General features: G+C 34.0%; 1 protein-coding gene across 1 annotated transcript in view; it reads right to left on the bottom strand.

Annotated features, from left to right (window-relative positions):
• Positions 1–25,548, bottom strand: part of LOC150106740 (rho guanine nucleotide exchange factor 11-like) — an 837,747-nt gene that overhangs the window by 339,728 nt on the left and 472,471 nt on the right. The window contains exon 24 of the mRNA XM_090393466.1: positions 21,572–21,620. Coding sequence (XP_090249592.1) covers positions 21,572–21,620 — 49 coding nt within the window. The remainder of the gene's footprint in view (positions 1–21,571; positions 21,621–25,548) is intronic.

The raw sequence follows: 25,548 nt of genomic DNA, 5'->3' as shown, positions 1-25,548 counted from the left end.
TTGCTCCCCGTCCACGAACATATTTTAAAAAAAAAAAAAAAAGCACGATTACAACAAGAAATAAATCTGGTGCTTTAATGTGTTGTAAAGCACAACATATACAGCAATTCTCAGTGATTCAGTTAGGAATGAACTCCCGGCTGATCAGTAGTAATTTACGGACTTCGGGAATTAGTAAGGGGAAAAAAAGAACCGTAGTGTTAAACCCTCATGGTGAACGCCTGGTATTGATCAATATTTCTCAGAATAAGCGTAATTATTATAAAAGTGGTCCAGAGGGGAAAAAATGCTATTACATTGTGAAAGAAAATGAGTTTTCTTATGAAGTTGAGGATAATGGAAATATTAATTCCTGAGGAGACAAAGTAAGTCTTTAAAAAGTACAGATATTGGTTAAGTTTGCGTTAGTTTAATTACGTTCATTTATAGAGGGAACAAACACATAATAACGATCTGAACCGTTAAACCGACACAGCGATTATTTAAAGGGAGATAGAGAAAACTTTTACGATATTCCAACGCAAAAAAAAGTACATAAATTTTGGCTGCAGACTGATTACATAAATCTCAAAACCCCAGATCATGTTGAATTCACTTATTATCTATTAGAAAATTTTCTCTGTAGGTTGAGTTCTTCCTTTTTGTTCCCGTCTACAGTCGGACCTGGACAATTTCCCATTAAATCTGACATAACGTCAGATTTAATAGGAAATGCACATATATCTCACACTGGTTAAAAAAAAAAAGCATTCATACCGTTTGGAAGTACAGAGAGATAAAATGAAGTTTTGTATAGGTTATATTGGTAACTAGCTAATAACATACTAAGCATGGCAAAGAAAAAGAACATTTGATTAAAAATAATAAAGGGGGAAGGGATTATAACCAAGGCAACGAAGTATGACGTCAATCAATGTCACTATACACCCGATAATCACCATAGCGATTCAATGGTCAAAAATAAGGTCGGCTTAACAACTTTCTCCACTAACTGGACAGATACTGAAAACCATTTAGTATCAAATCAGAAACTTTCATTAAAGGCTATTCCAATTTGATAAAATATTTGTTATGGATGTAAAGTAAACCTCACATATATTTAATTATGATATAACTTAGTATTTTAACCAAAATGACAAGGGGGAAGGAATACTCCATAAATGGATCACACAGTGCTTCCATGGATTTTGTCTGTGTGTGCTCACATTATATAGGAGTATAAATACAATCGTTAACTAATAAGAAAGTTCAAACTGTGTGATATGGGAGAAAATCACATTTCTAGAAATGTTTTATCACAGGGTAACAAAACACACTATACTCGACAAATTATATTCTTCTTTTGATCCTTTACCCCAGCGTAGGCAAAGTTTGAGCCATGAAGTACCTTCATGACTAATCTACACATATAGAAGCTAGTGACCACGTCAGTTTTGATTGCCTCAGCATTCCAAAATGCAAAAAACTTATGGAAGTGGCACTACAGAGACCAGTTTTGACCTTCATTGAGGTCTCATTAGTGGGAGCCAAACTTAGGAAGATTACTAAGGTTAAATCAATCACCGAGAACAACAGTTCGAAAGTTGATTTATACTGAATGCCAGCTGAATATAATAGTGTATAAACGATAAAGAACAGACGCACATATGAGCGCAATTGGTGAGATTCCATTAAGACCAGAGATCTTTATGGTATTGAGGTTTTTCAAGATTTTTCTATTATCTTTCTGGCAGGATGTCAGTGGGGACGGGGGGGGCGTGCAATGCAGTGTTAAAAGAAAGTAAGTGATTTTCCTCGGTCACCTATTCTGGAGATGCATAACAAGAACGATGTCAGAGATCCGCTTTACTCCTAGATTACAATGCAATACAATAATACAATCTGGATGACAGAGGTGGAAATAAGATTGACAAAAGTTTCATCCAACAGCTTTTGCATGAGATCAGAAGTCACGACTACCATGCGCACAGGTGATGATTTTTCTAGATTTAACCCCTTCGAAGTCAACGTTATTTTTTGTTAATGATGGATTTGCAAGTGTTGTCGCTTCACATAAATGTAAATGACACTGGAGTTTTTGTCTCGAGTTCCTTACTATGAACGTTTTTTTTTCTTTCTCAGACTGTTTAGATATACTTTTTTGAAGAAGAAAAAAAAAGTTATATCTAACATGAATAACTTTTCTAACAAGATCACAACACGTATGTAGTGTACACAAGGTTGTAAATGGAGAGGGGGAGGCATTCAATTAGAGATGAAACTTGGATCAAATTGTGATCTAAGTTTTAAAAGAGGTATATTGTGAGTAGGCATATCGATACAAAATTAATAACGGAAAACTCACGTACAAAGATTATTTAATAGTATAAATTTTCGCCTGTGTGTCACAGGCATCTTCAGTACATATTAAGCTCAAATTAAACAATAACTGACAATTCCAAAAAGCGCCACCTAAGTAACTGGTGTAAGATAACTAAAAAGGTCAATAAACTTGCTAAAAAAAAAAAACTATACAATAAAAAGTTAGAAAAGATTAGCTGATTTGTAAAGTACTATCTCCCATAAAGGGGATAGACGTAAGCCGTCGGATCTGTTTAAGTTAGGAGAATGAAGTAAAGTTTCACATGTTTCTTTATAAAGGCGTTCCACGAGGAACTGACTTTTGTGAAGGACTCGTCTTTCTCCAATGAACTCTATGTCTAGTGAAGATGGCATGTTCTGCAAGTCCAGACTTTTCAGGTTTAAAGTATTCAATATAAGCTTGGTGTTCTTCTAGCCGAATAGAGGCAGATCTTCCTGTTTGTCCGAAATAAGATAATCCACAAGAGCACGGAATATGGTATAGACACGTGGATAATTAAGATGTGGAAGCTTGTCCTTAGGAGAAGTGAGTCTATCCCCTTTATGGGAGATAGTACTTTACAAATCAGCTAATCTTTCCTAACTTTTTATTGTATATTGTTTTTTTTTTTAATTTTTTTAAAGAAGTTTATTGACCTTTTTAGTTATCTTACACCAGCTATTTAGGTGGCGCTTTTTGGAATTTTGTCAGTTATTGTTTAATTTGAGCTTAATATGTACTGAAGATGCCTGTGACACACAGGCGAAAATTATACTATTAAATAATCTTTGTACGTGAGTTTTCCGTTATTAATTTTGTATTAAATTGTGATCTGAATTACCAAGTAAACGGGGGCCCTAGGTAAGAAAAGATCCAGAGTGGACTATCAGGAATTCTGGTTGGGGGGTTAGAGTTACGGATATTAAAGTCATTAAGGAAGATGACTTCATTGTGAGGGTATTTGCAGAAAATCAAGCTTGAAGTCTGAATGATTTTCAGAATTAGGGAAATGGTAGAGAGAGAGAGCAGAATACATAATGAAGCAAGGAAATCTTACATCACAAGGCCAAAAACTGGAAACTGAATAATATGCATCTTCTGGCAAGGAACATCAAATTGCACAAAAGCAAATGCACTACACTTGTGTCAGAAGAAATCATACAGGATGTAGTTTGGACGAATCTTGATTGGCAAAATCTAGCTATGATTCACATGGCAGAGATTTGAGGTACAGTCAAAAGTAGAATAGGTTTGGATGCCTGCAGATGATATTATTTAGGTTGGTGTTTATACCACAGATGTTGTAACTTTTATTTGTAACCTGGTATTTTATATACTACCTAACACAAAAATCAAAACTACTGGTAGCATATTCATTAGTGTTATATATGATATCATGAGATGCTATGTGTGTGCACATGTGAATGCATCAGGGAAGGGGGGGGGAGAAGATATTGTTTATTATGCAATCCTTCAGAATTATTGATGAGATCGGGGGGGGGGGGGGGGGGGGATCTAGGAGAGGAAATCATCAAACAGCAACAAAGCTGGTGAACCAATTGCAAAGTGTAGGTCATCAAAAAAGATGACAGTATGATAAGTAGGCCTATCTTCAAATCCTGATGAAATGTCATGAGTGACCACAAGACTTTTGTCAAACCTTTTATGGTTTGTATTCAAAGGTGGGTGATGACAGCTATATAAACTGTCAATCAAGGTTGGCAAAAACCATAATGCTAGACACTATTTAGTTAATTGATCACCAAATAGTGAAGAAGTTGACCTGATGATCTTCTCTATACATAGCTAATGAAGAAGACAAAGTCCCACATTCTTCTTATCCATACTTTACATATTCATTTCATCTTTTCTGTGATAGCCAAGTCCTACAACAATTTATGAATACACTCCACACAAATATTTTTTCATAAATCTTCTGGTGCCTTTGCTTATTTTGTTTGTAAATAAATGATCTTTTATTCACTTTTATTTTTGCAACAGCAATTCCTCATGTTTCTAACATATCTCGCTGTTCTTTGATCAGGTAGAGGAACAAATTTACTTGCTCGACGCACCAACCTGATATATATTTTATCTATGTTATTCTGTTCGTTTGATCTTTTACCATTGTTTCTGATGTGTTTATATTGTTCATATTTATGTATAACTCCTTTCATCCTATATATTATGTTTTAAATCCTGCTCATTCTCTGCTGAGTGTATCAACAAAATATACTACAGACATAAATGCACTAAAGGCATACATATCTGCACTTCACTAATGTTTATTCCCTACGCTCATTCTATTACTATCTATTGCAAGGTTGAAAGCAGCAGTGATAGTCTACTTTGTTTACTTCCTTTGCTTTCGAGGCTGATTTATTTTATTTTCTTGTTTTCTTACTTTATTTTATGGTATTTTCTTAATACGTAATTGTCCTTTTTTTGTCCAAAAACAAGAACAACAATTAAAAAAAGTACCAATACTTTTGTTTTAGGATTATGAATACATGTTATAATTACTGTTATTGCCATGTCAGCTGTTTCTTTATTTATGTTCAACTTCTTTACATATTTCTTACATCTAGTTTTTCTTTGTTTGTTGTAATGTTCTTTTATCTTATCTTATTCTTTGGTTTCTGATAATACTTTATTTCCCTTTATTTATAGCCTTCTTTTCCTTGCTTCCACTGGATCAATATATTTCAACCATAAGCCATTGAGATCTGGGATAAAATGTATAATAATACTTTCTCCACAAAGCTTTAATTTTCTTTGACCAAACCATCCAAATGTTTTTTCTTTATTCGTTTTAAAAATGAAACTATTTTTACATTCATCCTTTACTATCTGAGGTCTTTAGTAAACTTCATTCTGTATACTGATTTTTTTTTTTTTAAAGGGAGCTTTTAAAGATAGGAGTCGCTGTACTTACCCTTAGAGGGATGCAGGTGAGGAATGGAAAGTAGCTTGCATTAAGTAGCCTAAAAACCCTAATTAGGGGACTCAACCTACCCATGGATAAATGAGAATTGGTGGATGGAGCATTCAAAGATAGAAAAGCTAAGAGCTGATCAAGTTAGAGATTTGACAAACAGATTAATCTAGAATAAAATTGTTGAGAAAAGCATGCTGATTATCATATTCTCTAGTATTTTTAATGAGTATACACTAGGAAATGACATGACAATCTATAAATTAACAATGTTCATGACTTGAGTCTCAACACATGCATGATGTCTAATGAAAAGAAAGGGGGCAAGATATTTCTATTAGACAAAGGTGGAACTAGGACTAATGTAATCAACTGTAGACCAATCTGTACTCGTGGAATAATTGAGCTACTAGAGTGGCTGGTTAGGTCCTGCATGTAGAGGTAAATAGATAATAGTCTGATCCTTTACAGTTGACAATATTATGACATAGGACAAGCCAAAGATATATTTCACTTCATTAATCTGAGCAATAGTGACAGTAATGTGGGGACAGATATACTACAACAGTGGTCAAGAACATTTAACAGGATTCCACATTGAAGGTTATTCTATAAACTTAAGGGAATGTGTATGGAAAAATACTTTTGTGAAATAGATAGGAGAGGAGAAGCTGAGTGAGTTATCAGAGTGATATATGAAGGTAGTCAGTCTAGCAAAAGGAGGGTGATCAGTGACCTCCAGGCATCTGTGCTTGGACTACTGCTGTTTAACTTGTTTCTTAATGATACTGAGACTTTTCTCAAGGGAAATATCCAGTTACATGGTGATGATGCAAAGTTGGGTTGGATGATAAAGGGTGTATCTGAACACTAATTCTATGGGCAAATGTTAATCAGCATTGGAGTAATGTTGGCAAGTGCAAGGTAATGCATTTCATTAATGTCAAATGTCTGAAAAAAAAAAGAAAAAAAAAAGGCTAATAGGAATGCAAATAACTTACCAAAATTAATTATTTACAGGCCAGCATTTCACTAGCTGAAGCTAACATTATTACAGGCACTTTAACAATACACAGTCAATGAAGACAGCTATGTATTGAAGAACTAACTATGAGACCAGTTTTCCCCAAGTTTCCAAAGATACAGTTTAGAGACTACAATGCTGTCATCACATCAGAAAACTGAAGTGTTAAAGAGAACACTAACATATAGGACAAAGAATTTATTCTCCTGCTTTACAAGATTTTGATATCTCACTGTGCTCAGATATGGTCACCTAGTTGGAAGGAGATGATGAAACAGTTAAGGATCCAGCAGCAGGTAAAGATCATATCTGGCCTGTGAAATTTTGTATATGAAGACAAGTTGAAAGAGCATCAACAAAATTTGAGAAATAAAAAGAGGAGAGGAGATATGACAGAAACATACAAGTTGATAAGGTACAGTAGAGATATTAGGGAAATTTTGAAATTCAAGGTATGCAGGGAGAACTCGGTAATGACTAAATGTGGTCAGGATGCATGTCTAAAATCTTGTATAGAAAGGATTTAGAATAAAAATTTTTCTATACCGATTTTACTTGGGAAATAACATCAATATAAAATACTTGTAATTTGATTAACACTTAACTCATTTATGCTGTATTAAATCTGGAAAAAGATTAGAATAAATTGTTATAAAAATTGTATAAACAAAGAAATAACATGTGGGATTAAAAATGTAAGACCTGAGGATAGCAGAGAAGACCCCTCCAAGAAAATCCGGGCGACTCAATCTGAAAGAGCTCCAAGGTTGGTAGAGTAGAATATAAGGGGGAAGAATCGAGAGATAAGGGGCTTTCTGTTCCTGCTCTTGCTATGAGGAGATTCCTGCGTGTCCTGCCGTTCCAAGGACGGGGATTCATGTCCCGGCAGCCGAAGTCCGATGATGATAGGAGGTTCGTAATAGCAGTGACAGTCTATTCAAGAATTTCACCGCTAAGTTCCTTGACGATCTCCAAGTGTACTGTATCATCGATGTTGTGAAATAGTACCTGTTTGTGGATTTTATTGGAAAGAAGAACGAGTTCGCGATCTCTAGGATCTTGTATAATGAACTGGCTGACAAGGTAGCAAGTAAGATTTTATGTAAAACTTTCCTGTATTGTGAAATTTAAGGCAAAGATTGCTGATCCTATAGTTTGTTAGCATAAAGAACAGTAGTGAAGTCAGAAAGCCATACAAGTAATTGTAACTACTGTACAGAGTTCTAAAGAATTAGCTAATGTTATATGATGAAAAGGGAATTGTATGTAAAAGTTTTAGTTAAGCCTAATAATGTTTATAGCCTGAGTTAAATTAATTTAAAGTATGAATAGGCTATCCACATGTCTGATTTCTATGTGAGCATATTTATATTCTTTGTCATTAAGTTTAAGCGAAAAATCTTTGTTTAATCGAGTGGAGAACCAGACACGCAACTTACATTGTTATCATTTTATTTAGTTGAGTGAATTAGAGACAGATATCTTAATATGTGTAGTTTTAATCTATGTAATTTTCTTGATTTAGAATGAATAAACTGTTTTGTTTGTTAAATAACTTGCCTGATTTTGACTTACCAATGCACTTCTCATAAAAAGATAGAATCTGTGTGACCTTAAAAGTAAAAGTAGCCACGATTGACTAATAGTAAGTTTTAAACATTGCTTGACTTAGAGCTGAATTTTAGAGATAATTTCTGTGTTGTGCTGGGCATTTCTCTTGCATGTATAGGAAGGATATACAATTCCTCTACGTGATCTCTGATGGCACAGTCGTAAATACAAATAAATTTTCAAAGATCAGTGTGAGAGAAAGCCAGCTAGTTAAACAAAGGACTTGGCTCCAGCCAGAGGCAATTCCTAAATTCTAAACTATGTACACATTAAGTAGCATAGTTACAACCTTGAGAAGGGTGATGGGAAGTTAAATTATAGACTGAAAGGATTAAAGTGATGACTATTTCAAGCAACGATAGTACAACTCGGAGTTACGACTGTTAAGTTAAATAAGATAAAGAAATAAGTAAAGGAAAAATACTGAATAGAGATTTTTCGAATATAGTATAAAAAACAAATTGAAATAAACAAAAATATCTTAATTTTACACATGTGAGGTCCAGATTCTCATGGTATGTGTGAGTGGTAAGTGAATGGAAATAAGCTTCAAGTGTGCATTGTTAGCATGTCTTCAGTGAATATTTTCTGAAATACAATCTGCAAAGGGTCCCCCCTCAATGAGGCTCTGATTCTCTGGAGATGCGTATAAAATAACAATGCTTAGAGTTTGATATGCAGCCTGTAAGCATTCTTATAATCCATAACAAATTTAGTTTAATCCTTTATCCAAGTGTAAGCAAACAACGTTTGCGCCTGAAAATATCTTCAGGACTGAGGTAAGGTGGTACATCCCTTGACAACTTGTAGCAAAGGTGGACCAAGCTCTCATCGCTCCTTGTCTCAGTATCTTCCATAATGCAAAGTACATCTCCTTGCGGACATGTATACTGCTATGCATTAAGGGAAGGGCCATTACCCAGACTGGTTTCGACCTTTATTGAGGTCTCGTCAGTGGGAGGCAGACCCAGAGTGGTGATACCAAGGCAGAAGCAATGGAGAGGTCATATTTACCTATACGAGTTGCCAACTGGTGTACCACCTTATTATTAAATTACTCTGGATTTAGAGAAAGATGTTGGAAGTTTTTGCACTGAAGAGAACTCAATAAAGATCGAAACCGGTCTGGGTAGTGGCCCTTCCCTTAATGCATAGTAGTATACATGTCCGCAAGGAGATGTGCTTCGCATTATAGGAGATACTGAGACAAGGAGTGATGAGAGAGCTTGGTCCACCTTTGCTATGAGTTGCCAAGGGATGTACCACCTTACCTCAGTCCTGAAGATATTTTCAGGCGCAAACTTTGTTTGCTTACACTTGGATAAAGGATTAAACTAAATTTATTATAGTCTAACCAAGTGCAAAATAAACTTCCAACATTCTTATAATCCGTAATCCATTTATTAAGACCCCCTTTCTGAATCTTTCAAGGTTTTAATCAAAGTAGCACTACCTATATATAGCAAGCATTCTACAGAATTTATTATGACTATAATATTCTGTATTGTGAAATTAGATTTGTTCAATGATATTTAATTTCAGCCAGCGAGTAAAATATATAGCAAAGAATTTGTAAGGGTCATGCTTTAGAACAGTGGTAGAAAATATTCAAGAGAGATGCAATCAGTACATATCATAGCTGTATATATACAACTATGATATGTACTGATAGGCACAAAAACTTGAAATGTGGAAAAGCAGGTGGAGAAGATGATATTTGACCGGAAAAGCTCAAATATAGAGTTATAAAAGTTTTTCAGCAGCTGCAACTTCATAAATCAGAAGGCCTAGTAAGAAGATCACATTCTAGATGATTGATTGGAGCTGAGCTCTGTGAGAGCTCAGCTCCAATCATCTAGAATGTGATCTATTTTAGGTACAATTTTTAGTGAAGATAGCAAATTAAATAAAAAAATACACAGAATAAGTAATAGGGAGTCAAATGAATCAATTTATGGAATAAAAGGGAACTTAGTCAAAACAATGAACTAACTTATATAACAGTGTTTGTTCAAACCAATTTTATCATCTGGATATTACAGCTAGGTTAGAAATAAACAGTTTTTCAAAGACTAAAGACCCAAGATATTAGAAGAATACTGAACAACTCTGTTCTATATCACTGATGCAATCTTATACTCAACTGGTGGTTATCTCAATACAGAGAAGCAAGCATATATCCAACCTTTTTCCAAAACAAGTATGCTGTCACCTCGATCCTCTCCAAAATAACAGAGAAAGATGGACAAGTGCTGAAAGGCTGAATTCATTGTTTTTATACTTCATTCCAGTATACCAATGAAGTACCGAGTGAAGATCACTCTGTACAGATTTCAAATATCCACTAAGTAACAATAAACTTGTTTCCATGGAACATTTACAATAGACTCACTTTGAGAACCTTGAACACTAACAATCATAACCTGCTTCAGTTAACTAATTTTTATGTTGATGTAAAACTGACTAATGTCTGTAACAGCACAAGAGTATTAGTATCGTAGTGGAGCTAATAGTTATTAGATAATGCAGAAATTCTGCTATAGAGAATAAACAGACTTTTCCCTCATTGAACAGTTTAGTTCAATATGCAGGTAGTGTTCTCACACTAGGTGATGAAATTAGCTACTGCCTAAAATCACTCACAAATCCATAGCCATGCCAAGATATGAAGCCATAGTTTGTTGGTTGGAGAGTGGCTACACTATCAACTTAGCCATCTAGATTAGCAAAATTGTAAATAGAAAATGGCTGAAACACAAGAGGTAATGGAACTAAATAAATGGATTGCATGTATCATATTTGCTATTTGCAAATGGCAAAATGAAGAATAATAAGGGCTGGAATCTATACTGCTGTACTTGATATTATTATTATTATTATGTGACACCTCCAGGGAGTCCAAAGACTCGTCGTGGGAGCGCATACTACTCTGCCTCACTAAATACATCCCATCCTTTCCACTACTACTCAATTCTCCAACTATGATACTACTACTATCAACGCCATCTATTGCCCATCATCACCAACAACAGTATTTTCTTGTCTGTAAATTGCATGTGTTCAGAAGGCTGATTTGTCTGTATTTTCAAGGCATTTGGTAAGATCTTGCACACAGAGGGCTTCTAAGCAAATTGCCATCTTATGGTTTGCCTTCGAACTTTTGTAAATGGAGCACTAGCTTTTTCACAGGTCATTACTGCATGTATATTGGTGATCACTCCTCATATTTCTCTACCAACACAGATGTTTTCTCAGGGCTCTATTATTATAATATCCACCTTTTCTTTTTATCATAAATATGACTGACCTTGTGGACTAAAAACATACTACGATATAAACAGGAAAACAAACAGAAGAGAAGAATGGAAGGAAATGCTGCTGCTGAGCTATCAGTCATAAGACTGATGAAATAGAAGAACTGACCTTGAAGATCAGTTTTGCAGTGATAGCACTCTCCATTCGTCTTAGTCATATGACAAACTCTGCAATATTCAAATATCCTAAGTTTCAAGATGATCTTCTACCACTGCCCTAAACACTGATCTCCATACCATCCTTCAAAGCAATGTTAACCAAGATACCTTTGATGTTCTTAAAATATAATTCTGCCCCATTTTTGTTTTATTTTCATTTCATCTTTCATTCCATCTAGTTCTGTTCTCAGGAATAGCCCTTCCACATGAAGCATTTCTCCCAAGATGGCAATTCCAGTTTTCAAAAAGATTAGCAAATTTCCTCTCTTACTTCATGCCTACACATGATATCAATGTGTTACAGGCTTTCCAAGCTCTTACATATGAAAGTCATTAAAAAACTTTTCTGCATCTTATCTTATTATTAGTTGTTGTTATCTTTAGATAATAACTGCTATTAAAACTACTTTTTCCATTACTTTTCAACTGCTTACCTAAATACTTAAAAACAACTTGTTTGAATTTGTATACTGAATTTTTAATAAAAAGCTTATATGAAATTATGTGTTTATATTGTTAATGTAATATTAATTTTTTCAGTATCTCTTTATATATCTCTATCTACCACTACCTCATAAACAGTGTAATATGACGTACTTGTAGAATTGTTATTCTGTTTCCTATTCATATGACATTATACTTAGTCAGCTAATGAACACATCTTCATATGATCTTGAACTAAGTGATAATAATTCAAGGTTTAAGATCCTCTGATCTCCTTACCATTCTTCCGTAGGATGAGGATAGCCTAGTAAATTTCAATACTAGAAAAAAGTCCTCTCTTATTCTAATAAGAAGGTTCTCACCTCACGTCTCTTTAAACGTGAGTACATTCAGCTGACATCCAAGATCAACTTTTGCTTCCTGGGTTGCCTCACATTTCTAGTCTTTTTTTGGAACAAATGCACTACATCCATCCATAGCCTCCTGAGCATGTAAACAAAATGCCCTAATTTTTTGGAGGATGGGCAATGGATCTGGAATGGTGCATCACGTCCCTAAATATGCTTGAAGCTATCAGGAGAGAGTGATCTAATTAACACATGATCCTCTTTTGCAGACTTCCTTCAATTAATTTCTCTTAGATGATCTCTCTCTTTCTGCCTTATGTCCTTTCTATTGTTGGTTTTCATTGATATTGTCCAACATCAATACACAATCCAGTTCAAACTTATAGAACCAAATTTAATCCCTTCTACCTCTGCTCTTTGGAAACACAAGCAGCCTTTGGTTTACGACAGTTCAATTTACACCGATTCACAATAACGCTGGATGTCTGCGAGGGCTTTCTTACTGTAATGTGGTCTGACTGAGAAATTACACTAGCAGACACTCTAGTGTTTGAGTGTTTACCGAGCTACAATGATGTATATGTATCAAACCTAGTTTTACTGTTGAATCTACCTAATTGTTCTATTTAATTTTATTTTTACATACATACGTATTTAAATTGATAAAGTACGTAATTTCATGTCTGATAAAACAAATGCAGAAAAGTTAGCAGAACTTGGTGTTAAGAAGGCGAGGAAATCAATCACACTTGAAAAGAAGATGGAGGTGATTCGAAGAATGGAAGATGGGCAGACAAGTGCTAATGTCTGTAGAAGTATGAACTAATCTCCATCAACTGTTACTACAATTAAGAAGAATGTAGATAGAATAAAATGGTCTGCGAAACAATCTACGACAGTACTAAATGCAAAACATGTAAGTTATAGCAGGGGTAAACTTCATGAAAAAATTGGAAAAATTATTATCATTATGGATGGATGACTTGAATCAGAAAAACATTCCTTTGATGCAGGCTGTTATAACTGAGAAAGCAAAAACAATTTTTGAGGATCTTAAAAAAACAGATGGAGGTGAAGAAACATTTTTAGGAAGCAAAGGTTGGTTCATGAGATTTAAGGCTTGAAGTAAGTGCCATAGTGTAAAATTATGTGGTGAGGCAGCAAGTGCAGATGTTGCAGCAGCGGCTGCTTTTCCTAAAGAATTTCAAGACTGTGTAGAACAAGGAAGTTATCCTCCTGATCTCATTTTTAATATTGATGAGACTGGGCTCTACTGGAAAAATTGCCATCACACACCTGCATTTCCTGTGAAGAACATTCCGCTGCAGGTTTTAAAGCTGCAAAAGATAGACTTACCCTTTTGTTCGGTGAAAATGTCTCAAGAACTTTGAAGCTTAAACCAATGTTGGTGTACCATTCACAGACACCATGCACTTTCAAGGGTCTAAAAGCCAGGCTGCCAGTCTATTGGAAGAACAAGAAAGCTTGGGCTATACAAGACTTTTATAGATTGGTACACAAATTATTTTTGTATTACCGTGCTTTGCTTCTGTAAAGAAAATGATTTGCTAGCCAAGGCATTGATTCTCTTGGATAATGCCCCTGGATATCCTCAAAACCTTGCTGAACTAAGAACACCATTGGATGTCAAGGTTGTTTACATGCCCACAAACACAACATCACGTTTGCAACCATTGGATCAGCGGATTATATCAATCTTCAAAGCCTACTACCTCCTTATAACATTTATGGAAATGGTAAGAGTCTTGGACACTTCAGGAAAAACTATTAAAGACTATTGGTGGTCATTCGGTATTTTGAATGGCATTAACAACATCAAGGCAGCTTGGAATGAAGTGTCAGCAAAGTGTTCAAAAAGAGCATGGTGAAAACTTCTTCCAGCATTTATGCACAACTTCGAGCAAGAGGAGAATGTTATTGAAGACATTACTAAGCTTGCACGAGAGGTGGACGGACGATATTACAGCTGAAGATGTGACAAGTCTTAGAGAGAGAGCCATGATAAACCGCTTTCCAGTGAAGTCTTAAAAGAATTAGCTGAACAATTAAGTCACCATCCAAAGGAGGAGAAAGAAAACCAAGAGGGTCCTCTGAGAGATATAAAAACAGCCGATTTTCAGTGTATCCTTGCAAGCATAGAGACATTGATTGATGAACTCTGCGAAATGGATCACGAACGGGAACGGAGTGCGAACGTAGAAAAGAGTGTAATCACATCTATTCGACCTTACACTGAACTCTTTAAAGAAAGAAAAAGAAAATCTAGGCAGTTAACACTGGATACTTTTTTTTTCAAAAAAAAAAAAAAAAAAAAGCAGGCGATCCGAAACCAGGAACTTCAATATAGAAATATGTAATATCTTTTCAAAGTTTCATATTTTTTGTATATAATTTTGTTTTGTTTTTGTCATTAATAATTTTATTTTAACAAATATATACATATGTATTATCAAAGCTTTAAATATAATAATGTTATACATACTTCATGTGCATATGTTTTTTTGACTGCTTGGAACATAACTTTGTACCACCCATTAAAATTGGGTTCATTTTATGCCTGTTTTTTCAGGAACGGAACTGACGTGTAAACCGAGGGCTGCCTGTACACTGTTTTCATTAGAACTATCACCTTCATCTTTTCAAGAAACAAACTAACAATTCCTTCTTTCTTTTTAATTCTGGGCATGCACAGCTGTTGTGTTGTAGGTTTTGCAACCTCTGTGTGTGTATGTGTGGCTCTAGAGATCTTCTGCATATAAAAATAGTATTATCATTATTATTTATTTATTTAATTTATTATTTTTTTATTTTTGGAGGGGAAAGTTGCAAATGATAGGAATGGTTTCATCACAAACGATATCCAAACTATCTTATAAATAAAGAATGGCACACATACATACCATATTTATAATATAATATGGATACTGTCTGTGAAACCATTTGGTAACACAATTTCATCCTATAAATCTGCAAGATCAGAGATAAATCTGAAAGATATAAAGGAAGTTAAGGGCTGCAATGCAAATAGTTACTAATTTTGATCAGATTAGGTAAATCTTTGTTGTTAGTATGCCAAATGATTGCATTCAAGTTATGATTTAAATATAAACAGTAGTATTGTTCTTTTTTTAATGTAAAAGTTAAACTGCCATACTGTATAAGATATTATTTTCATCTCTATGAAACGAGATACCAGGACATTTCTCTATGTTAAGTTTGAAGAAATTAGCTTGATACTATCCTACTAGATTACACTGAAAATTACGCAAGATTAAAATATATGACTGTATAAAAAGTTTGGAGATAGGATATATAAGTAGAACTAAGATGAAAAACTTGTGGTAACCTAACCTCATATATATATATATATATATATATATATATATATATATATATATATATATATATATATATATATATATATATATATATTGAAAGTTTATTTTTCACTTGGTTAGACTATAATAAATTTAGTTTAATCCTTTATCCAAGTCTGAGCAAAAACAAAGTTTGCACCTGAAAATATTTTCAGGACTGGAGTAAGGTAGTACAACACCGGGAAACTCGTAGCAAAGGTTGACCAAGCTAACATCACTCCTATCTCAGTATCTCCCATAATGCAAAACACATCTCCTTGCAGATATGTATAATGTTGTATTAAGGGAAGGGCCACTACCCAGACTAGTTTTGACCTTTATTGAGGTCTCTTCAGTGGGAGCCAGGCCCAAAAGTGGAGATACCACGCAGAAGCAGTGACGAGGTCATCTTTACCTATAGGAGTTACCAAAAGGTGTGCTACCTCTTTACTAAATTACTCTGGATTTAGAGAAAGATGTTCAAAGTTTATTTTTCACTTGGTTAGACTATAATAAATTTAGTTTAATCCTTTATCCAAGTGTGAGAACAAAGTTTGCGCCTGAAAATATCTTCAGGACTGGGGTAAGGTAGTACATTCCTTGGCAACTTGTAGCAAAAGTGGACCAAGCTAACATCACTCCTAAATCTCTAAATTCAGAGTAATTTAATAAAAAGGTGGCAGACCTTTTGGCAACTCCTATAGGTAAAGATGACCTTGCAATTGCTTCTGCCTGGTATCTCCACTTCTGGGCCTGGCTCCCACTGAAGAGACCTCAATAAAGGTCAAAACTATTCTGGGTAGTGGCCCTTCCCTTAATGCATAACATTATACATATCTGCAAGGAGATGTGTTTTGCATTATGTGAGATACTGAGATAGGAGTGATGTTAGCTTGGTCGACCTTTGCTACAAGTTGCACATGTTGTACTACCTTATCCCAGTCCTGGAGATATTTTCAGGCGCAAACTTTGTTTGCTCACACTTGGATAAAGGATTAAATTAAATTTATTATGAATATATATATATATTGGACAGCTTTAGTTTCCTATTCACCAAGTATATCTTAAGCCATTCCAGCACATTTCCAGATCATCCAGATCCGATAAGCAGGATGATAGCCTCACAATGGCTGATGTAAATCATTATCTCCTACAAAACATTCATAAACATTCACACCACAGTGCTCGTTAGAGATGCAACAAGTAAGCAATATTCACAACTCTAGAGAAGTAACCAGTCATTAAATAAAAAGATTAGGAGCAGTAGATCTCTCATGTATGTACAAACATATGCTACTGTGGGATCATAAGAGTGGATATAAAGGTGAAATTATATATCAAAATGGTTTAAAAAGTTTGGAAAGAACTAAATGTATGCATATAGATTGACATTCCTTTCCTCTCCCTTCAGAAAGCCCTGTATAAGTTTAATAAAATTGAGTTCCCCATAGTGCCCCCCAGTTGATAAAGATTTATTAAAAATGACTGATAAAGGCCCATGATAAGGTCAAAATACAGGCATAAGTACTCTCTGGTTTAATGCTTATTAGTAACTAGTGAGCTAACTTTAGGTTAATATTGCTAGTGGAATCTCACAAGAAAGAAAAATCACTGATGGGAGTCCTATGAAGTCTGTGTATATATATTTGAGAAGTAAATAGTGATACAATTCTAGATGAAATCATTTAAAGAGCTGATAAAGGACTAGAAATTTACAGCAGAAGTATCTAATTAGAATTATAACACACTTCTGCTAAATGTTTACTATACATGATGTACTAAAAAACAGTCAATTGTGGAGAGATTTTGAAATGTACTGTTACGGATTTGTAAGTTATGGATATTTGAAACAAAAGAAGTGTTTGGTACTTTTGAGTGAAATGGGTAGTGAATGACGAATAAGATTATTGGATAGTCTCTGAAAAAAGATGTGAAGATTGCATTAACCAGAACAATGACCACAATTTTGCAATGAACAGTTTCGAGGAATAGATAGTTTCCTTTTATTATAGCTACAAAAGCAACACAGGAAAAAAGAAAGCTTAGGTATTAAAAGTAAGAGCATGGAACAATTTAAGATATATGATCTTATGCATATAAATATAGGAAGCACTGAAACAGACTGCAAAATAACAGCTTATACTGCTCAGATGAACAGGTATTAATTCTGAGAGGGGGGGGGGGGAGTTTCGATAGTTTCATATCAGTGATAATCATTAGAAACTGTGCATTCAATATTTCAAGAAATAATTATCTGATTAAAATTTATACTAGGTATTAAAATATTAACTCTAAAACTGATGGGATGTAAAATGTTATGCAGCAAATGAAACTTCTGTTACTTTCAGATAGTATCTAGTTATAACCTTTTTTTTTTTTTTTTTTTTGTGCTTTACATGAGCAGTGTTATAATTTAAAAAAAAAAATTGCAGTCTTCAAATTTATGAATTTACCACTATATAGTTTTCAAATTTTCTTTTTGTCCTTTGTTTCAGTTGGATTTTTTAACCTTTGCATCAAACCAACTCTAATAGCGTTTATTAGTGCTTGAGGCATCTTTGCAAGTTGGCAAATTCATTATTATTCTACACAGATGGTTGAGTATAAACAATATGCTGAATCAGAAGTCACTATCATGTCACAATAATATCACTATACTTTGTAAGCAGAACATACACCATTATGTGTCAAATGCCAAAAATAATAAAAGAGAAAATTTTTAGGCGAAAAAATTCACATAACATAAAACTTTTCAGTAGTAATTTTGGCAAGTGCTTGCCACTGAACATTCTGAATATATCAACCTATTATTCCAGATTTTGATCTATAATAGGAGAAATTTTAAGAATTTCAAGAAATCAAAATGCATTTGCAGATGTTACCATATCATATAAAAGGCAAACATATTCCATATGCCTTTCACAAATGAGGCAGATGATAACTATCTACTGCATTAATTATAGCCAGGTTATATGTGATAAATAGAAGGGGAAAAAATGTAATAATTCCTGTTTTTAGGTATAATGTTTCAGTAGTAATTTTGATGAATGATTACTGATATATTTTAAGTATGTTAAATTGATAACATTTTAAAAACAAAACAGTTTTGCTGCTTAATTTTCATGAGTACCGTGTCATATTTAATGATGTTTTGCAAGCAAATATCTGTTTCTGTTAATCACAGCACAATATTCATGAAAATTAAACAGCAAAATTGTTTTGTTATGACTTCTGGAATATTTTCAGCAAATGACAAAATAATACTTATAACATAAAATATTGCAGAGTGCAGTTTTGGTGAGAAGCTATATTCATAATATATTCTGTGTGATTGAAGTATGTTAATGAATCAGAATACTAGTCCGAGCCAATTCTTATCGCTGACAAAGATAATTAGCAATTTTGCTGAAAGTGATAATATTCTAAAATGGCATACATCTTTAAGTGTTTCTCAAACTTAAACATTTAAAATGCCATTTAAAAAAAAAAAAAATAAATAAAATAAATAATGCATAAAACGATCATGGATATTTTAACAAAACTGGACAGTTGCATATGTAATTAAGTGAAGATATTTCTATCAAATAGAAATTTCAGAAGCAATACTCCTAATTATGTAAGTTGTAGCAGCTCTCAAATTTTAGGTTTCAGAATCAATCTCTTAAGAACAATTACAAAAACGAACAGTTTTACATTTGATTATGCAACATTATATTGTAGTTGAAGATTTACAACAATATATAGTAGAATAACTGCAATAATTAACTTTTCAAGATTATTTTGAATTTGAAGTAGCCTTCATAAAATGCCAATATTGAAGAGCATCTGAAGATATTATACACAGAAATTTCTTAAATATAAAATATAAGATGAAAACTAAAATTGTAATATATATATATATATATATATATATATAAAACTTAAAATTAAGTGAAACATTTTATCAAATCTGCCTGTAACTTTCAATAAAATAGTGGTCCCAAAACTTACTTTTAAAAGCAAGACTATTGCACATGACACTTACAATTAAAGTTTTGATTCATGCACCTTACTCAACTACCTGCCTTACAGGTTCTTTCTTTTCTCCCTTTCTCACACCACACCTTTATGCAATGTAATTGTTGTTGAAATCACAAACGAAAAATAATGCTTTTCCAAAAACTGATAACTGTCCTACTTAAGAATACATACTGTGTGGGCATCCAAGCAGAAAAGACACATACATTAAGAGTGGGTGTTTTTTTTTTTTTTTTTTTTAAGTTGTATGGAGAGCTCCTTATATCGATAATAACTGAAATTTCATATACTGACTATTTTTGGAAAAAAAAAAAAAAAAACTGCATTGCATTTTCATTTAAGTATGCTGAGTTCTGGATAGTAAAAATTAACATATAAACATATTTTGAAGTGTGGATAAGGCAAATCCTGGTATTTTTAATGTAGAGTGAACCAATATATCACTGTATTATATTTAAATAGAAATTTTAGTATTTTTCAATAAAAACAGTTCTAAGTTCGTTAATATCCATTCACTTGTGTTTACTCCCTTCTCTTTGACGTTCCACTAACAAGATTAAGATCTACGTCACTAAGATACCTCTGTTTCCTGCTTCAAAGGTTTGCTAAACTACTCGGCCGTGTAGCACATGCTGACGACATACAAACAGCTACCAAGTTTTTCTTTTCTCTTCACTACCTTATAAAATAGTAACCCTTATTGAAATCATTAAGTATGAAGTGATAATAGCGCACGTCGACTTTAGATGTACAAAAACATTGAAGATGACAGGTGTGTTTCAAGCAAGGAGCAAAGAATTACATATTTCTGATGCGGAATTGAAGAATACAATATTAACAGCAGTGATATCGTATAAAGAGAATTAATATATGTTTTATAAAGAGTGAGGCAACTGCTTTACAACTACTAAGTAACTACGTCATGCATTTCACGAAAATGGAATTCTCCTAATTTTATGCGTGCTAACTTGCAAATGCGTAAAAGAGGGATATTTTCGCGGAATGGAGTTAAGAGTAGTTTATCGTTATATTAATGTAAAAATAGAATTTATACAGTGTCTAAATTGTTATTTTGAAATTAGAGCACTTTCAAAAACCAGAAAGTTGCAATGTTTTCAAAATATTTACGTGCCGGTTGAAAAGGCCAAATCAGAGATGAAGCACGTTAAAACAGCTGCAAAGGCATGCGAATGATCATATACCGCTAATAAAAAGAAACGTATATTTTTTTTTTTTAAAGCTGTCGATCTTGCATCTTACAACAATTTTAAAACATTGCTGATTCAAAGGAGTAAATCTAAAATTGTGCACTTTGAATGTTTTGATTGTATATTTGACATGGAATACTTTCGAGGAGATTTGTCTATGGTAGTCGGAAACTGGAAGCATTAAACAAATACCTAACATGACAGCTTTTTCTCTAATTTTATTCGTATTTGATCGAAGTGAAAATTTCTATTTCCATATAACGCAATGTTCAGGCGATTAGTTACTACGGAAAAACACGCCCAAATTTCCCGTTGCCCAATGGCTGACAGGAAGTCAAATAAGAGAAAATAAAATACATTTTAATAAAAATATATACCAATTGACATCTTTACAGACATAATATAAAAACACTCCCTTAGCCTTTCTTAATATGAAACATGAATTACATCATATACTAACATATAATAAGTTTAAATTTTTTGAATAAATAAATCGATATTCATAATTCATCCACTTCCTCTTTTACATAATGTAAGCGAATGCAATCTACAAACCGAGGTCTGAGATTCAATTTATTATTTATATATCAGTATTATAATTAAAGGCAATAAATGCTTTTAACAACTATCATATAAACGATACATTGTCCACGATCATGAACTGTTCAGTATGATGATCAAAAACTCGACTATATAAGGTAAGCATGTAACTTCTGTACCTCTCAGATCACCTACACTCATCCATACATCCCCACGTATACACTAGTCGAAGAATATGGAAGAAATCTACTTACCCTTTGTCTGAAGCTTTCGGAGCGGCCAATGGAGGTCCCTTTCTTGGTGCTGAAACGAGGAAACATCGTATTTGTAAAACATTGACAGTGGCATGGCCACACACACCATCAAAAATAAGATACAACTCCCAAAATCCTAGTAACACACAAGAGAGCATGGAACCAGGCCAGCCGGCTGTCACTGTATGCCCAGCAGGACGCCATGCATGGAGCTTCACCGACTAAACTGACAGGAAGTAGCCAGTCCCATTCTGCGGGTGTGCTCTATGCGTACGAAGGAAGGAGGTGGATGGCGAAAGCGATGGAGAACACACGCGAGAAGGGAGCAAGTGATTACCTCCAGTCGCCACAGAATGGGAGAAGGCCACCTGCCATACCGCCCGATCAATCGCGAGAGGGAAATTTCGACTAGCTGAGTCTTCGATAGGCACTAATCGCAACGCTCTACCAAAATGACTCGATGAAATAATCTACAAATTGCTGCGAGCTCAATCGCGAAGGAAAAACGTGAACTGAAAATAACTAAAATTAATCGAATCACGCAATACTGTAGATGATATATTAATAACAAAAATTAAGCAAAGAAAAAATACACAGCAAAGGTGATTTTGAGGGGAAAAAAAAAAAATCGAATTTTGGAAATTCTTCATGCGAAAAAATTTCCCTCTCTAAATGATTTAACCCACAGTAATGATAAAAATTAATTATTAGTACATATTTCGGCTACTATTTACAAAAAAAAAAGAAAAAGAAAAGAAACCCTATATGCGCTGTTTATTGTGAATTTAAGCACGAAAAAAAAAAAAAAAAAAAACAGCTACAATTAATAAAATACTACATCTTCAAAAAGCAAATTTTATTTTACTCAGAAATGCAAAATATTTGGCATACAGTAATTGTATAGCGTATTAATATGATTCTTTTCTGAATTTATAGATTTTTACAGAATTTTCTGAATCACTGTATACCACTTTTAATTTACACCAAGCGTTCCTATTTGCATGATGTTAATTGCATTGTTTATTTTGCCTTTTAGAAGCTTCTAAAAGGCAAAATAAACTTTGCAATTAACACATGCAATAGGAAAGCTTGGTGGAAATTGAAAGTGGCATACAGTTATTCAGAAAAGTAATATCAATCGTCTGAAAAGAAAGATTATATGAACGTTTTCAGAAATATTTGATGGTTTATGTTAATAAACCATCAGTTGTTGATGATAAACAGAGATATAAAAACATGCCTCAGTAAGCTGGTGATCTTACACTGGTTTAACATTGAGGATGCACCGATCTAATCTAATGGAAAAATACAAGACAAACATCACACTTTGTTTTAGTTGGTAAAAATCTCACGAATTAAGATTATACACAAAGACGGAGCCAGTCTTAGACAAAACAGATTTCTGGGAAAGGAGTGTCTTGGCAAAATCAGATAGCAAAATCAGATTATTTTATGGGATTCTGTTAACAACCAAATCCTATTTTTTATTAGGTCAATAATGATCAAAATCAATTGGAAATATTTTTAATTTGTAATGTCTCTCAAGATACCGTAAGTCATATTTTTGTAAGGATTCCTAAGAATATTTGACTTAGGAAAGCCATAAGAATGCAAAAAATTCTAAGACAAAATCAACTCTTATTTCGCTGCTTATGTTTACACAGTGGTCAAACTACAATGCCACGAAATTCTGATATCCACTTGTTTGCTGATGATGCAAAACTGGGAAGAGCGATAGTTAATTTAGATGATTTAGGTAGGATGACTTAAATAGGCTGACGGTTTGGGCTAAACTAAATGGTTGCCAGTTTAATGTGGCAAGTGTAAGGTGATGCACTTCGGAAGGATGAGATCACATGCTGTTTACTATTTAATGGAACTAAACTGCAAGAAGTTGATGAGGCTAGGAACTTGGAAGTTATTGTGGACAGAGAACTTAAGTTTCGAGGGCATATTGCAAAGGTTGCCAAAACTTCACATCAAATTACATGGTTATTGAAGAACACACTGACAAGTAGGGATAAGGAAGTGATTGTCCCACTTTATAAGGCATTAATAAGACCTCATTTGGACTACTGTGCACAGATCTGGCCACCTGGATTTCTTGGTGAAGTGGAAATGGTGGAGAGGATTCAGAGGCGGGTTATGAAAATTGTTGCAGTCCTGTGGGATGTCTCCTATGAGGATAGATTGAAGGTTTGTGGGCTTCAGAGATATGATGGAGGCAAATAAATTATTAAAAGGGTTTTATAGGATTGATACTAATAACGTTTTTAAAACCAGTGCAGGAAGGGAGGGAGAGAACGAGTTTCCGGCTGCATTTTGACTAGAATATCAAGTTTGCGCACGGTTAGTAGTTGGAAAGGGGGTGTCAATCATTTGATGCTGTTGGCACACTCGCACTCGATTAGTCTTTGGACTCCCTGGAGGTGTCATCATATAATAATAATATCCATCTGGCAAATTTCTCTCAAGAACATACAGTACAGTTTAACATTGTTCAGAGTTGAGTTTTCAGTTGTCTCTGTTTTAGATTTTTCTATCGTTTAGCAAGAATTATCCTGCGATATAGTGACTGTATTCAAAGAGCTTATTAATCGATGCTACTTCAGTAAACATCCAAGTGTGCGCGTTATGGCACGGCAAAATGCGTGAGGGCATGTTAAATTCGTTGTTCCGTACGTAAGTTATTCTGGGATTTCTGGCTAGATAAACTTTCTTGAAGTTCAGTATTCAAACTCCATAATTTTTTTTTTTTTGGCCATTTTGCGGTAACACAAAGGTGCGGAAACTGAAAAGGGGCATCTGTCAGAATGATATTGCATTAACTCAGCTCGTGGTCAATGGAATTTATTATAATTTGGGACTTAGAATGTGCACAAGATTTATAAGTGGATCAGTTTTTATTGACGGAAGGATTTAGATTGATATTATTAATTACGTATGTAGTTTAATGAAATTTATATTGGAATTCTTTTAAAATATGTTGTCATTTCAATGCTGGTTTCAGTCGGACTGTTTGAGGCTATACGATTCGGCAAAACTACAGTATATAATAGCCAACGAGAAATAAAATATAATAGTAAACGAGAATAAAAAAATAAACGGAGTTTTGTAATAGAATTTTTATATAGTAACACCAGTTATTATCAGGACATTCGAACCGAGACATATATTTATTCATATACAGTAGTGATTTTCAGTTTTAAGCTCAAGAGTTGTTGTTTTGTGATAATTGGACCGTGTTTATCGGGGAAAATGGCAGAACGATTCGAACTGATAATTGCAGGCTTGGCTTGATAGAATTTCATACAATTAATTTAAGATCTCTATTAAAATGTGAATTCATCGTAATTTGGTTTTAATCGAACGACTTTAATGGCAAAATGGACAAAATTGTGTGCAGTACTTACACCGTAAGTACTGCACACAATTGTTGAGAACAGTTCAGTGGTGTCGCTATAGAGGACTGCTCTTAACAAATGTACCTTATGTGATTGTCTCCAGACATTTTCTTCTCAGTTTTTTGTGTGTCTGAAGAGCGTTTAGTTTGGGGTGGTCAAGTTATTATTATTATTATTATTATATTAGATGCCTCCATGGTGCCTCCTCTTGTCCTAACAAGGGTGTTAGGACTAGATTTTTTGCTTGGAGGGTTGTAAATGGGTGAAATGCGTTGCCAGAGGTGGTTGTGAATGCTCATCTGTGAATGAGTTTAAAGGGAAGTATGACAGGTATTGTGTGAATAACAGTTAGTATTTCAATGTTGGGTCTCCCTCGATGAGTCTTTTGACTCCATAGAGGCACTATATATAATAATAATTCTGAATATCTTAATACCTATGACCAATTTCTAACAAGCTCCCCTTCTAGACACATTGTAGATGGTAGTTCTCTTGGTAACTCAGACCACAACCTGATAAAGTTTCCTGCAATTCAGACCAACCTACACCCAGCCATTCTTAGTCTTATGCCAT

The sequence above is a fragment of the Typopeltis vanoorti genome, chromosome 5, assembly GCF_054136105.1.
Source record: "Typopeltis vanoorti isolate ZY-2024b chromosome 5, IOZ_Tvanoo_1.0, whole genome shotgun sequence".
Lineage (NCBI taxonomy): Eukaryota > Metazoa > Arthropoda > Arachnida > Uropygi > Thelyphonidae > Typopeltis > Typopeltis vanoorti.
Note: the sequence above shows the minus strand (reverse complement) of the source record. Positions and strands in the feature narration are given on the sequence as shown.